The sequence below is a fragment of the Halichoerus grypus genome, chromosome X (genome assembly GCF_964656455.1).
Source record: "Halichoerus grypus chromosome X, mHalGry1.hap1.1, whole genome shotgun sequence".
In the NCBI taxonomy this organism is placed as follows: Eukaryota; Metazoa; Chordata; class Mammalia; order Carnivora; family Phocidae; genus Halichoerus; species Halichoerus grypus.
This window is the reverse complement of record NC_135727.1, coordinates 127752108-127766190: the sequence shown is the minus strand read 5'-3', so window position 1 is coordinate 127766190 and position 14083 is coordinate 127752108. Positions and strand designations below refer to the sequence as shown.

The 14083-nt window shown below is 49.2% G+C and overlaps 2 protein-coding genes across 5 annotated transcripts in view; one reads left to right on the top strand and one right to left on the bottom strand.

Moving 5' to 3' along the window:
* Positions 1 to 8878, bottom strand: part of PUDP (pseudouridine 5'-phosphatase) — a 274593-nt gene extending 265715 nt beyond the window's left edge. For all 3 annotated transcript variants that reach the window (XR_013444575.1, XM_078064157.1, XM_036087982.2), the window contains exon 1: positions 8729 to 8878. Coding sequence is in view for 2 of the 3 variants with exons in the window: in XM_078064157.1 (XP_077920283.1) it covers positions 8729 to 8798 (70 nt within the window). In the remaining variant the exon portion in view is untranslated. The remainder of the gene's footprint in view (positions 1 to 8728) is intronic.
* STS (steroid sulfatase) overlaps positions 7820 to 14083 on the top strand; it is a 183094-nt gene continuing 176830 nt past the window's right edge. The window contains exon 1 of one of the 2 annotated variants that reach the window (XM_036087981.2): positions 7820 to 8328. In XM_036087981.2, the coding sequence (XP_035943874.2) occupies positions 8315 to 8328 (14 nt within the window). In that variant the 5' untranslated portion in view covers positions 7820 to 8314. The remainder of the gene's footprint in view (positions 8329 to 14083) is intronic. The other variant, XM_036087974.2, reaches the window with a different exon arrangement.

Genomic DNA, 14083 nt, shown 5'->3' with positions numbered 1-14083 from the left:
TCGAGGAAGGAAGGGCCAGGAACCCGGTCCAGGAGGAGGCATGGGCGTGAGGAGGACCATTTCCTGCCCTGCCTGGAAAGAGGAAACCATTCCGGCAGATTCCTATGAACTTACCGTGACATAGCACACTGATGAAGAGGCCACTTTAGAAGTACACCCTCAAATTCAGGACCCCACTCTATTCCCAGCCCCAGCAGTACAAGCAAGAGACTGTAAACAGCAAGACGTCCGGTATTACAGAAGCGATTACACAAATATGGGAAGCTCTTCACGCACAGAAGGGCCATCCTCCTACTAAGCGGCATGTTATTTTACTTGATCGAACAATACACACTAATAGGATAAAGAAGGGCTGCATAACGTATTCAGATGATTAAATCTCTTTTGCAGAATATTAAACAGTGCACTAAGGGCCCTGGGTCACATATCAACATGGTCTTCGATCTAACCGTCTTTGTACTTGGATAAGTCTCTAAAGTCCGAGAAGACGGGACACCGTGTCTACGATATGCTGAAGATGCACGTGGCTCCCAGCCCGCCCACAGATATGCAGAAGTTAGGGTGCGGGTTTCTACACAGCTCTGCAACAAGCTCACTGGGCTGGCCTGCCTCAGTTTCTCTTTAGGGAGGACAAGGTGCTTCGATTCTAAATCTCAAAGTCCAGGATAATGCCACTCTGAGAAGCCAGGCACCTAAGCATGCCATATTAAAAGCTGATTCGTGGTCATCAACATGAGTGCACAAAGCTCAGAACACAGAGTGACAAAGTGGCCTTAAAGTTTACCTTGATTATAGTCAATAATCAATTTAACCAAAGGAAATGCTTCATGTTAACACATGAAGGAGGGAGGGACGTTTGAGTGGCTCTGCAGTTTAAGCGGTTAAGCATCTGCCTTCGGCTCAAGTCATGTTCTCAGGGTCCTGGGATCGAGTCCCGCATCGGGCTCCCTGCTCAGTGGGGAGTCTGCTTCTCCCTCTGCCTGAGCTCCCCCTGCTTGTGTTCCCTCTCTCAAATAAATAAATAAAATCATTTTCTAAAAAAAGACAAAGGAGGGGAATGAAGAGATGTAGAGTGAAAATAAGCATGCACTATAGGAGTGTACTGAAGTCAGCAAAATGGTGGGTATTTAATGCAATCCAAGAGTATCTGTGGCCAAAACAAAACTATGCGTAACACCTTGCTGCAGGAAATGTTTCTTCAATAACCATGTGATTTTTGTTTTTAAAAGCAAGAGCTACAGGGTTTCCAGGCTCTTGAAATTGAGGTAGACAAGGGAAGGAGAAGTCCATATATGCGTATGAATCAGTGACCCCCAGGGCCTTGATGCCAGGAGTAAGACTGGGCCCAAGGGAGCATAGAGAGCGCGCGGGCAGCACATTGACCATCATCCCATTGTGTCACTCAAGCTCCGTCTAACATCCAGATTCCTTAGACCGTGGTAGCCCACGGTAGTGAGAGAGAAAACAAACCCATGGCCAGAGCTGCCGAAGTCAGTCGACACAGTGCATGAGAATCAGTGAGCAGAGTGCAGGGAGTCGGCAGATGGGTGACAGAGGGACACGGTCGCCTGGTCGAACCAGTGCACCACGTGAATACAGAGAATGGTGGGTGGCCACTTTCTGAAGGAACTGAGGAAGCCTTTATTCCTGTTTTTTGCGTGTGACCTCCTGACAAAATGTCAGCTTCCATGTAACGCACTACCGCAAGAAAATCTGGTGTGCGCACAGACTTGCTTTGCAAATCCCCGGGCCAGCTCCCACCGCACCGTGACGACAGGACAAGGAAACGGACGGCCCGGACAGGAAGGGGAACGCGTCTTCTCCGAATGTTTCCCACTGTCCCACGACATCCAGGAATGCCGCCTCAAGTGTCCAGGGAGGGTTCTGGAGCTCTCACGTCATACTTCTAACATGAATGTTGTTAACGATGTCTTTTTACATCCTTGTCTTTTTAAGCAGAATCTACTGACTACGACCTATTCGTTTGTATTTGGTTTTGTTTCTTCGTGCTACGAGCTAAAGGCTTAATCCTCCTGTTCCATCTTCATAGCTTTCTACTGCATGGAAAAGTCCCAAGTAGTACCGGAAAGACCCATACAACCCAGGCCTCTGTGCAACCAAACCTTACAATCTGCAGACACCATGACACTTCATTCCTTTATACCTCTGCACGCTTCTCCAAAAAATACGGACGCTCGTCTACACAGCCAAAATAAGTTAAGAAAAATGAAGTCAACCCTTCCAAAGTGGACAAAGTGTAGACAACTGTATTTGCTTTCTATCTGTCCCTGGTTTCCAGGGAGTCTGATGCCAGAGGTCTGAACGCCCTTGGACGGGGAGAGATCACGGCCTGTGACCGGACTGAGATGGAAGGAGAAGCAGTATGCTCGGCGAGCTGCACACGTACGCACACGGACAAACCGACGCTAGGTTCCCACAAACGCCCTCTCTTCAGGGTGAGTGGTGCCAGCGAGGCCTCCACATTCCCCGAAGCCACACCCGGCCCGTCTCTGTGCCTAATGCTTCAGGCCTTCGAGACACACGGGCACCATGGCCACTGCCTACTCCTGCTCTCTCGGGCTCCACACTTCTCCCCAAAATGCCCCACATGCCACCGTGCAGGACGACAGTGGGTTCCACAATGCTTCTGAGGACAAGACTTGACAGCAGGCTGGGACTAGGGCGACAGAACGGACCCCCTGCAACCATGTCCCCAAAAACGCAACAGCGTGCCGCAGCATGTTCCTGTGGAAACAGCTGAGACCAGCTGGGCATCATTTCCAGGTTAGAGGAGACAGGGGGGATAGAGGAACAGGTAAGGAGACACCAGGTGGAAACAACCAGACAAATCCCAAATCCTGAACAAACGTAGAACATTCCATAACGTAACCAGCCTGGACTCTTCCAAAAGTCACCATCGTGGGGGAAAACAAAGGTTATGCGATTCGGGGATGGGGGAAGTGTTCTGATTTGAAACAGGATAAAGGGACATAGCTACCATGAGGAACACGTTTGGAAAATACTAGAGCATTTTCAGCTGGACCAAGAGGCCATCCTCGCCTCCACGTTCCAATACAATCATACTCAGAATCCTTTTTTTTTTTTAAACTCAAACTCTGTGCTTGATAAAAATACTGTCTCTCTGCTTCAGGAAACATGTGCATTGCTCAGCCATTTCTTCTCCTGGTCCGGAATGTCCATTTGTCTTTTTTGCCCCTTTCTGTACTTGACAAACATCCTCCGGGCGCTTCCTGTTCAAAGCACGGCTCTGTCTCTACCATGCCCTTGCTGTGTTCGTTAGCATGTTATGCACAGATTTCACTCACCATGGTTTATGTCCCGTCTGGACTCTGAGGCGAAGAGATTGTTCTGAATCCCATACCGCACCTGGCCACCACATAGTTTCTGAACAGACAAGGGTGAGCGAATGCACACCTCTGCAGCTGTGCGGTCCACCACGGTGACCACAGCCACAGGAGGCTACTGAAACCTAAGTACAACTGAATAAAAGGAACAATTCTGTTTCTCGGTTGCACTAGTCACATTTTATGGACGCAGGGAGTACGTGTGGTTCCTGCCCGCGGTGCAGATAGCGAACATTCCCACACGGCAGGCAGTTCTGCGGGATGGAGAGTGCTGGTCCAGACAGCAGAGAGGTCGACAGGTCTCATCAAGGACACTCCACTTCCCTTACACATACAGGGTGCAGTCGGGATTTCAGGACATGAAAGGGAGGGAAGCCTGCTGCTTCGTTTGGCTTTCGTCCCCAACACCTCAAATTAGCTCAGATGTGCAAACTATGATTCTGGTCTTGTTTTCATTTCGTGTAGAGACAGGACAGTCTACTGGGGGTTGCACACACTTTGGTTTGCTTCTGGATCTCTCCCCATCTAGCCACATCATCTGCAAGATTTTTAAGTAGAGCATCCCTGATCACAAAGGGGAATATACCTTGATCTCGCTCCTAGGCCCAGGAGAGGAGAGTCAATGGCCACCAACTGTCCAGCCCAGGAGCACAAGCACAAGCACAAACTGTCCGCCAGGCCAGGGTGTGTGGAGGTGACCATCCTCCTCCCAGACAGGGGCCCCTCTCCGTGCACTCTTCCCACTGACACTTAGCTCTTGACTGTAGACATCACAGGGAAGGATGTGAGGGAGCCAGAGCATAAAGGGAGGGGCTGAGGTGCCCGCCAAAGGCTCAAAAGGTACGCTAAGGTGTGCTAGAATGGTAGGCCACCTCTACAAAGCCAAGGGGGACAGAGCTTCTTGCGCAGAAATGACGTGCGTTACAACCACTACGTTTTCAAGCAAATTCTCCATACATGCCCTAGAGCCAGTTTTAACCACAGCTACCTGCACATTACAGACATGACTGCCCCCACCCATTTTAACACAATTAAGTGAAGGTTTCCATAGATCAGATGCTCTAATTATTACCCACTGGTACACACGTACCCTTGTCAGTAGGAAATTTATTTTCAAACGTAATCCACTCTGGAACGACATTCTATTTTCCAGCTATGGGCTGTGTCTGAATCACTTTTCAAATACTTCACCCCAAGGTGTGACGCGTCATCTGGGCATCCATGTAATGAGTGCTTTTAGTGGACACTTCTTGGGGGCATCATTTCCCTTGCTCTTTTATGAGGCATCAAATCTGCCCCTACCCCTGGACAATGACAGAGCATAATGTAAATCACAGGAGTTAAAAAGAAAAAAAAAAGAATCAGAGTAAAAGGCACGTAATCAGAAAGACAAAAACAGACCAAAGAGCCCCCAGTGCACTGCTTTTCCAGAAGAAAGGAGGAACAAAGTAAAAACTGGATCATGAGAAAGTAAGAGGAGGGTGGTTGTCCCATGACAATAGCATCTGTGAATCTAAGGTGCCCAACAAACCACACTGTGAGGTGAAGGAATGTAGGAGACAGCAAGGACAGGGCATCACATGCCTGCACTGACAGGGATCTCCTCAAGAGCTCAGCCATCTTGCCAGCCGGACAAAGCTCTCGTTTCTCAGCACCATTCTGCCATGTGGATATCTCAACTCTTCTCGAAAGAGGAGCAGCTGTGGTGACCACTAGTCAAGTGACCACTAACTACAAGAACAAACTTGAGAGGGGCACCGTTCAGGTCTACTAGAAAGCATCCCCAAAGGGAACAGAGTTTACCAGCTTCAGTCCATACTTGGACTATTCCTGACGAGTGTTCTACAAGATAAAACAGAGTCCCTTCTTCCGGGAGGGTCCTTGCCCGGGGCCCCCACCAGCATCTTACTCCAAACTGAGGAAGTCGGGAGTCAGGGCTGCCTCCGGTGGGCTCTCCTCCACCGCCAGGCCTCCGACTGGCCTCCAAATTTCGGCACACTTCTTTGCAAAGGTGGAAGGAACTTAATTAAGTTTCACCTAGCAAGCTGAACTAAAACCCCAGCACGTGCTTCAGGTCGGGAACTAAGGGAGCACAAAGACGTCCAGCACAGGTCACCTGTTCTACTATGCAAAGAAGCCACACGTCACCCGCTGAAATCCTGGAACTGTGTGCATTTACGCAGATGTGGTAAATTACAATCAATAGTGCAAATCTTATCATGTCCTTGCACAGATGTCTCTCTTATTTTCTGATTTTTAAGAATGTAAAGAGAAGCTTATTTTTCTTTGCTAATTTTTAATGGATGTTAAATAATCACTATCAGACGCCTAGAAAATACATTTTATGTGCACTACATTTTACATAGTCCAACGTTCTGAATATTCTTAACATCCACCCTCCGCCTGGCCCCGTTATGAATAGGAGACATCATGGGCTGCTTCCTAAAGACCTGCATGGGACCGTCCAATACGACAGGCATTCACCCAACGTGGCTAAGGAACACCTGAAATGTGGCTAATTTTGAGCTGAGATGTGCTTATAAGTGTAAAATACACACAGATTTCAGAGACTAGGTCTCAAAAATGAATGTAATAGATCTGGGGGATTTTTACACTGATGTGTCGAGTAACAATATTTTCGATATGTTCAGACAGGAAAAAATAGACCATTCATTTCATCTGTACCTTTTTCCTTCTTTAGTATTGCTGTGCAACGTTTCATGCAGTCTTATTTCTATTAGACAGCAGTGCTCCGTGGAACAATCTTCTTGTCTTCTACAGAGAAGGGGCCCACCCCTTGTGCTCCTAATTTCAGTTATTTACGAACTAGATAATCTTCCCTATCCGGAAGCCTACATACTGTTGAATACCTGTCATCTTCTTCCTTCGAAATCTTGTCCTGGTTCATAAACAATCTCAGTCCCCTTTCCTCTTTTTCTAAATGGCATCTGAGAACCAAAATTATTACCTCGATCATAGTTGATTGTTGCCTTGTGTCAACAAAAAACAGAATCCGAAAGCGCCTCTCCCATTTCAAATGTACTGGAAAGTGCCCTGTCATTGTCAACATTTCTACAAAAATCTCCATTTACTTCCTCATCCTCCTCTGATTAAACAAGCTTCTCCGGAATATAAGCATTCCCCATGAAACTAACCGTTTTCAGTTTCATTTCCCTGAGAACCCCAGTCCTGGGGGCTACACTGGCAAATGGAACTTCCAGGGAAAACGCATTCACAGTCCTACAAAGCAGACCTACTGCAAAAGGACTCATTATGAACTGATGGTAGAGGGTTATGCAAACAACAGACACTCGGGATGAAGTCAGGAGCTAAAGAACTAGAGCAGGGGTAATTGGCTAGACCGAACGAGATAAAGCAGTACATTCTGGACAGCGGTGTTTTATACAAGACATTTTGTAAAAGAATGGAGTAAATGAATTTCCAAGAGAGTCCTGCAAAGCCTTACTACCTCAAAGAACACTTAAACCAGGGAGGAGGAAAAAAGGGCAGAAAATATGGAGAAAATCTTCCCAAATGGCACTAATTCTTGGTTCTCTGACCAATTCAAAGGACTGGGTAACATTGCCAGGGGCTAGACCGTTAAGGGGCCTGAACCAGCGAGTGGAGCTCCTGGTTAATCGCTGTCCCTGCAGGTAGCGTGGTCACATACACCATGTTCATGGCTTCAGGGAACAGCTGTGTTTGAATCTGGAGTCAGAAGTAAGCAGCCAGCTCATTTAGAAGTTTAATAAATTTAATTTTAATGAGACATCTCGGTTGCATTAATATTCATGAAACACCCACAACAGGTTTTCGGACCTTCCATTTGAGAGTAAGGAATTTATTGGACACTTTAACTTCTTGACCACCTGAGCAGGAAAATTCATGCCTACAAAGTATACTTAGGAATCCCAGAAGGTTTCTGAAATTGAGTTATTTCTGATTTAGGAGCTGCATACACTTTTCTCTGCAGTTAGTGACCTCTATGGGGATTTTTTTTTTTTTCTTCCTTAGGAATTCATCCGTTTCTCTCTCTGGGTTCATAAAATAAAGTGACTATTTTTTGTGTGCCTTAAAAAAAAAAATCAGTCTTATTACCACAGAACCACCTAGCAATATCATTGGCAGGGGGGCAAGGTCACAATGACCAGGGAAGAGGAACACATCATTTATATTTAGAATCAGATCGATCTGGACTCATTCCTCAGCTTTGTTCCTTCTTTGCTGTGCAACCTTGGACAAGTGACTTAACCTCTCTGAGTTGCAGTGTTTGTTTTTATTAGTGAATGCAAACATTTCCTCCTACTGTGCAGGGTTTTAGGACAAGAAGAGATAATGTGTGAACATCTCCACCAGGTCATGAGTCTACATGGGGAATTTTTACAGTTCAAGGAGGGCTTCTGGAGTTTACGAGGTCAGAACACTATATACCCTAATGGTGTTATGAAACAGGACGTGGAGGCTTTACTTCTCTCCTGATCTACGCACTGAGCGTTTTCTTCTTTGGATTCTATGTGAACTTTCCTGGCCGGTGACCCTCCTGCCTCTGACCATGGACTGTCAATCGCGCTGTCCGAGGGCAGCAAGAGGACTCACGGTCCTTCCAATCAAGGGGGTAGCTTCTCGAACTCTCGTGCACCTGGGTCAAAATGCGGACTGCGATGGGGCGATTGGGCGCGTGCGGGGTGCGGCCCCGCGCTCTGCACTGCCAAGCCCCTCCCCAGGCGAAGCCTGAGCTGCAGGTCACCGCGGGCAGCCGGGGCGCTGAACAGGACGCCTCCGCCTCCGCAGTACAGACATCTGAGGCTGCACGATGTGCCGTGGCGTGAGGCGGTTCTGTGCCCCCACAGCGCGCCCCCGGACTCCAGCAACAGCCCCCTGCAGCTAGGTCGCCCCGCCGCCTGCAGAAGCCCCCCTAACGGCGGGTTGAGGACCCCCTGCCCTGTGGGATGCTTCAAGCAAGGTGCGTGCACCCCGGCGCCCGCGGCGACGGCCCCGGGGTAGGCCGGCTGGGATGCGCTGGGCTGGTGTGCACGCGGGGAAACTGAGGCCGGGCCGCGCCGCCGGCACCCGCCCCCGGAAGGAAGCCTCCCGCCCGCAGGGTGGTCCCCGAGCGCCGCCCCCACGCGCGCCGCCCCCCCCACGCACTCCGTCCCCACGCGCGGCGCGGCCACCGGAAGTAGTGCCCCGGGCGCCGTCGACGCCAGAGCCCCGCGCGCGGCCGTCCTGACGTGGCCCCCGGCGCCCCCGCTGCCCACCCGGGGGTCCCGGACACAACCTCGGGGCTGAGAGTCTGCGGCCCCCAGCCCCCGCCTGCGCCCACCCCGGACAGCCCTCGCGGGTGGCGGCCGCAAACTACCCACCAAGAAGGAGGCCGTCCATGTCAAAGAGCAGGTGGGTGACGGGCCGCGGCGGGGATACGGAAGCCGCCATTGTGCCGCCGTCACGGCCAGGTGGGGGCGGAGGGAGGTGCGCGCGCCCGCCGGGCGGCGCACGCGCGCTCTGGGGCTGCGCGCCAGCCCCCCCTTTCCCCCAGGAGCTCTGCGCACGCGCACCCCGAGCCTCCGCGCCTCCGCGCCCTGAGCCGCTCCCGTGCACGCGCGCTTGGGGCCGCGCTCCGGGTCCCGAGCCGTACTGCGTACGCGCGCCTCTGGCGTCTCTGGAGGGTGGTGGGATGCGCGCCCTAAGCCGCGCACGCGCACGCGCGCTCCGCTCTCTGTGTCCCGCGCGCGCGGGCGCGTTTTGGACGGTCCGCTCAGCCGGCGCCGCGGGGTCGGGATGCACCACGTACAGGCCCAAATTTGCCCGCGTGCACCCCGGCAAACGGGGCCGCGCACAGCCTAGTTCCCGGTCTGGGGGGCGGATGCAGGACTTGAGTTTGGAGAGGGCGTAAGGAAGGAGGGCGAGCCTACAGGGCCGGTGCATGGGGCTGTTCGGGGGACGGGGGGCAGGGCTGTAAAGGTGCTCAGCTTGGCATCACCGCGGGCCACCCGGTAAATGGGAGCCCAAGGGGCCCGGGTGAGCAGCCGTCCGGAGCGGCCGTCCCGGGACCCTCGCCGGGTTCCCTTTCGGTTTCGCGCGCCCGCCGCCCCGCGGGGCTCCCCGGCGCATGCGCAGGGGCGAGCGCGGCTGAGGCTCTGCATCCCCCGCGCCTGCCTGTCCCGGGCGGTCCGGGCGGTCCCGGGCTGGTGCGTTCTCCCCGGGCGACCCCGGCCGATGGGCTGACAGCACGGGGCCGGAACCGAGCTGTTCACGTGCCTTGCCGCCTCATCTGCCTGCCTTGCTCGCTTTCTTCTCCTTTTCCGCTCTTTCCGAATGCAGGCCGGAAAGAATTTTCTTTTCCTTTTCCACTCTTTTCCGAATGCAGGCCGGAAAGAATTTCCTTTTCCTTTTCCTTTTCCACTCTTTCCGAATGCAACCCGGAAAGAATTTCCTTTTCCACTCTTTCCGAATGCAACCCGGGAAGAATTTTCTTTTCCTTTTCCACTCTTTCCGAATGCAACCAGGAAAGAATTTTCTTTTCCTTTTCCGCTCTTTCCGAATGCAGGCCGGAAAGAATTTTCTTTTCCTTTTCCGCTCTTTCCGAATGCAGGCCGGAAAGAATTTTCTTTTCCTTTTCCACTCTTTCCGAATGCAACCCGGAAAGAATTTCCTTTTCCACTCTTCCCGAATGCAACCCGGAAAGAATTTCCTTTTCCACTCTTCCCGAATGCAACCCGGAAAGAATTTTCTTTTCCTTTTCCGCTCTTTCCGAATGCAACCAGGAAAGAATTTTCTTTTCCTTTTCCGCTCTTTCCGAATGCAACCAGGAAAGAATTTTCTTTTCCTTTTCCGCTCTTTCCGAATGCAACCAGGAAAGAATTTTCTTTTCCTTTTCCGCTCTTTCCGAATGCAGGCCGGAAAGAATTTTCTTTTCCTTTTCCTTTTCCACTCTTTCCGAATGCAACCCGGAAAGAATTTCCTTTTCCACTCTTTCCGAATGCAACCCGGGAAGAATTTTCTTTTCCTTTTCCACTCTTTCCGAATGCAACCAGGAAAGAATTTTCTTTTCCTTTTCCGCTCTTTCCGAATGCAGGCCGGAAAGAATTTTCTTTTCCTTTTCCGCTCTTTCCGAATGCAACCAGGAAAGAATTTTCTTTTCCTTTTCCGCTCTTTCCAAATGCAACCAGGAAAGAATTTTCTTTTCCTTTTCCGCTCTTTCCGAATGCAACCAGGAAAGAATTTTCTTTTCCTTTTCCACTCTTTCCGAATGCAGGCCGGAAAGAATTTTCTTTTCCTTTTCCGCTCTTTCCAAATGCAACCCGGAAAGAATTTCCTTTTCCACTCTTTCCGAATGCAACCAGGAAAGAATTTTCTTTTCCTTTTCCACTCTTTCCGAATGCAGGCCGGAAAGAATTTTCTTTTCCTTTTCCACTCTTTCCAAATGCAGGCCGGAAAGAATTTTCTTTTCCTTTTCCACTCTTTCCGAATGCAGGCCGGAAAGAATTTTCTTTTCCTTTTCCTTTTCCACTCTTTCCGAATGCAGGCCGGAAAGAATTTTCTTTTCCTTTTCCACTCTTTCCGAATGCAGGCCGGAAAGAATTTTCTTTTCCTTTTCCACTCTTTCCAAATGCAGGCCGGAAAGAATTTTCTTTTCCTTTTCCACTCTTTCCGAATGCAGGCCGGAAAGAATTTTCTTTTCCTTTTCCTTTTCCACTCTTTCCGAATGCAGGCCGGAAAGAATTTTCTTTTCCTTTTCCACTCTTTCCGAATGCAGGCCGGAAAGAATTTTCTTTTCCTTTTCCTTTTCCACTCTTTCCGAATGCAACCCGGAAAGAATTTCCTTTTCCACTCTTCCCGAATGCAACCCGGAAAGAATTTTCTTTTCCTTTTCCGCTCTTTCTGAATGCAACCAGGAAAGAATTTTCTTTTCCTTTTCCGCTCTTTCCGAATGCAGGCCGAAAAGAATTTTCTTTTCCTTTTCCGCTCTTTCCGAATGCAACCAGGAAAGAATTTTCTTTTCCTTTTCCGCTCTTTCCGAATGCAGGCCGGAAAGAATTTTCTTTTCCTTTTCCGCTCTTTCCGAATGCAGGCCGGAAAGAATTTTCTTTTCCTTTTCTGCTCTTTCCGAATGCAGGCCGGAAAGAATTTTCTTTTCCTTTTCCGCTCTTTCCGAATGCAACCAGGAAAGAATTTTCTTTTCCTTTTCCGCCCTTTCCGAATGCAACCAGGAAAGAATTTTCTTTTCCTTTTCCGCTCTTTCCGAATGCAACCAGGAAAGAATTTTCTTTTCCTTTTCCGCTCTTTCCGAATGCAACCCGGAAAGAATTTTCTTTTCCTTTTCCACTCTTTCCGAATGCAACCTGGAAAGAATTTTCTTTTCCTTTTCCGTTCTTTCTGAATGCAACCTGGAAAGAATTTTTTCTTTTTTTGCCACTCTCAACAAACACCTTTTTGACTCTGTTTCTGTTTAGTGTTGGTTGGTGTTGCATGTGCACATTTATGCGTAAGGATAGAACCTCTTTAAAGAAGCAGACGTTAGAAAGTTCCAGACGCTTTAAAACACGAAGGTTTATTTCTGAGAAAATGTAAAAACTACACTGGGGGCAGCTTTGATTCAGCAAGCGGAACCTGTGTGCCTCAGTTTCTTTGTGTGTGGAATGTGGGCATTAAAGGAGACAAGGCAGGTCAAGCTCTTAGTATCAGCAAATAGTACATGGTCAATGAATGAACGAATGCCTTTTTAGAGCTCTCGCTATGAGAGAGTCTAAGCATGATTTCTTTCTGGGGACAGTGGACCTCAGAGAAAGCAATCCCTCAGCCGCTTGGAGACAGGACTGTGAACCCAGCGTGCCAGGCTGCTGTAACAAAGTTCCACAGACTGGGTGGCTAGAACCACAGATGTGCTCTGGAACAGTTCTGGAAAAGCCAGAATTAGTAGAACAACGTGTCAGCAGCAGGATTAACGCCTCCCGAGGGGCTGTGAGGACAGGATTGTTCCAGGCCTCTCTCCTTGGCTTGGGCATGGTCTTCTTGTCTCATTTCTTTATATCATCTCCTCTCTGTGGGTCTGTTTCTGCATCCAAGTTTCTTCTCTTTGTGAGGACCCCAGTTATCACGAATTACCGCCTACCATAATGCCCAAGCTTTAATCCAATTACCTGGGTGAAGACTCTTATTTTTAAATAAAGTCACCTGAGCTACCTAGGTATTAGGACTCCAACTTTTTTTTTTTTCTTTTTTTTATGCATACGGTATGCGCGTGCTCACTTGCTCTACGGGAATGTTTTTCTCTCCCATTGTAACATTGCAGTTCTGTTGATTCCTTAGATGAGAGGGGAGAAAAAGCCTCCAGGGCCAAGACTAAGAATTCAGAACTGCAGGGAATAACCTGGAAGCTGTATGGCGGATCTCTGCGTCAGGGATGGCTGGCTCCTTAGAAGTAGCTTCAGGAGTTGTCTGGATTTCTACAGATTTGCCGCAAAAATAAGCCAACTCGTAAATGCACGTGAAGAAGGTGACACACAACCAGGGATAGAGAAATTTGGAGTCTGTCTCCCTTGCCCTGTTCAAGCCACTGTGGCTCTGGGCATGGCTCTTGGCAGAGAATCCAGTTGGTTCACTTACAGGAACCAAAGTACCAGCTGAGAGTTTCCCCTTTACCTCCTCTGAACTGGAAAAACCTTGTTGCAAGTTCAGAAGAGGTGCACTGGGGAGTCTTGGGGACTTATGCTCTCCACAGACGTAAAAACATGGTCCGAATCATTTTTTTCTTTAAGCCTTGTTTTCCACACTCTTTAGAAACATCTGCATACGACCGGAGACTCCTCTTTGTTTTATAAAAACAAAAGCAAACCAAACTGTGAGAACCGTCATGCTTTTTTTGTCATAAGCTAGACTCTAAAAAACTGAAAATGTGTTCACAGTTGAAGTGGTTTCTATGCAAGTAACTAGATGCACTTTAACTTTTGTTAATTCTCCTAACAGTCAAAGCTTCTGGAGAGGCAGGATGGATTTCCTTCCACGAATTACAATTTATTTTTGCAAAATTGTACTTTCCCCATGGGATGATGGCTCACTTCTCCTGACAACTTTATTTTTTTTAAAGATTTTATTTATTTATTTGACAGAGAGTGTACAAGCAGGGGAGTGTCAGGCAGAGGGAGAGGGAGAAGCAGACTTCCTGCTGAGGCAGACTCTTAACCAACTGAGCCACCGAGGTACCCGTCCTGACAACTTTAAAATGCAGCAGACGATCCAGTAAACTCTAGTACGGTGGTATCAAAAACACATTCAGGACGGATTGTGCACATTTAAAAGCAGGATCCTTTCCCACACAATGAATAAACTCAAATGTCCCGTTCTTCGTAAAACGAAAAGATATACATGCCTTAGCTTATTTCAGCTTCTTTATCTTGTTGTGTTGGTTCTTCCGTGCATGTGTTTGCTTTCTGTGTTGTATTTGGAAGGCTGCTTACTGCCCAAGTCATCTTTGGGAGCAGACCCAGCTCTGCAGTTCAGCCTGAACAGCTCTCATTTTCTTCCCTAGCTCCGACCTGGTCCCCGGGAGTGTGAGGCTAAAGCACGGTGCCCTTCCTGTGCTTTGCCTGTGCGGACCCCTGCAGCAGCTGGTGGCCAGGCCTGGGTCTCAAAGGGATGTGTGCAGGCAAGCCCTGAGGGACGCTCGAGGTCACTGCTGGGCGAACTAGTCAGGCTTTGTGGGGAGTTTGGAGAGCCCA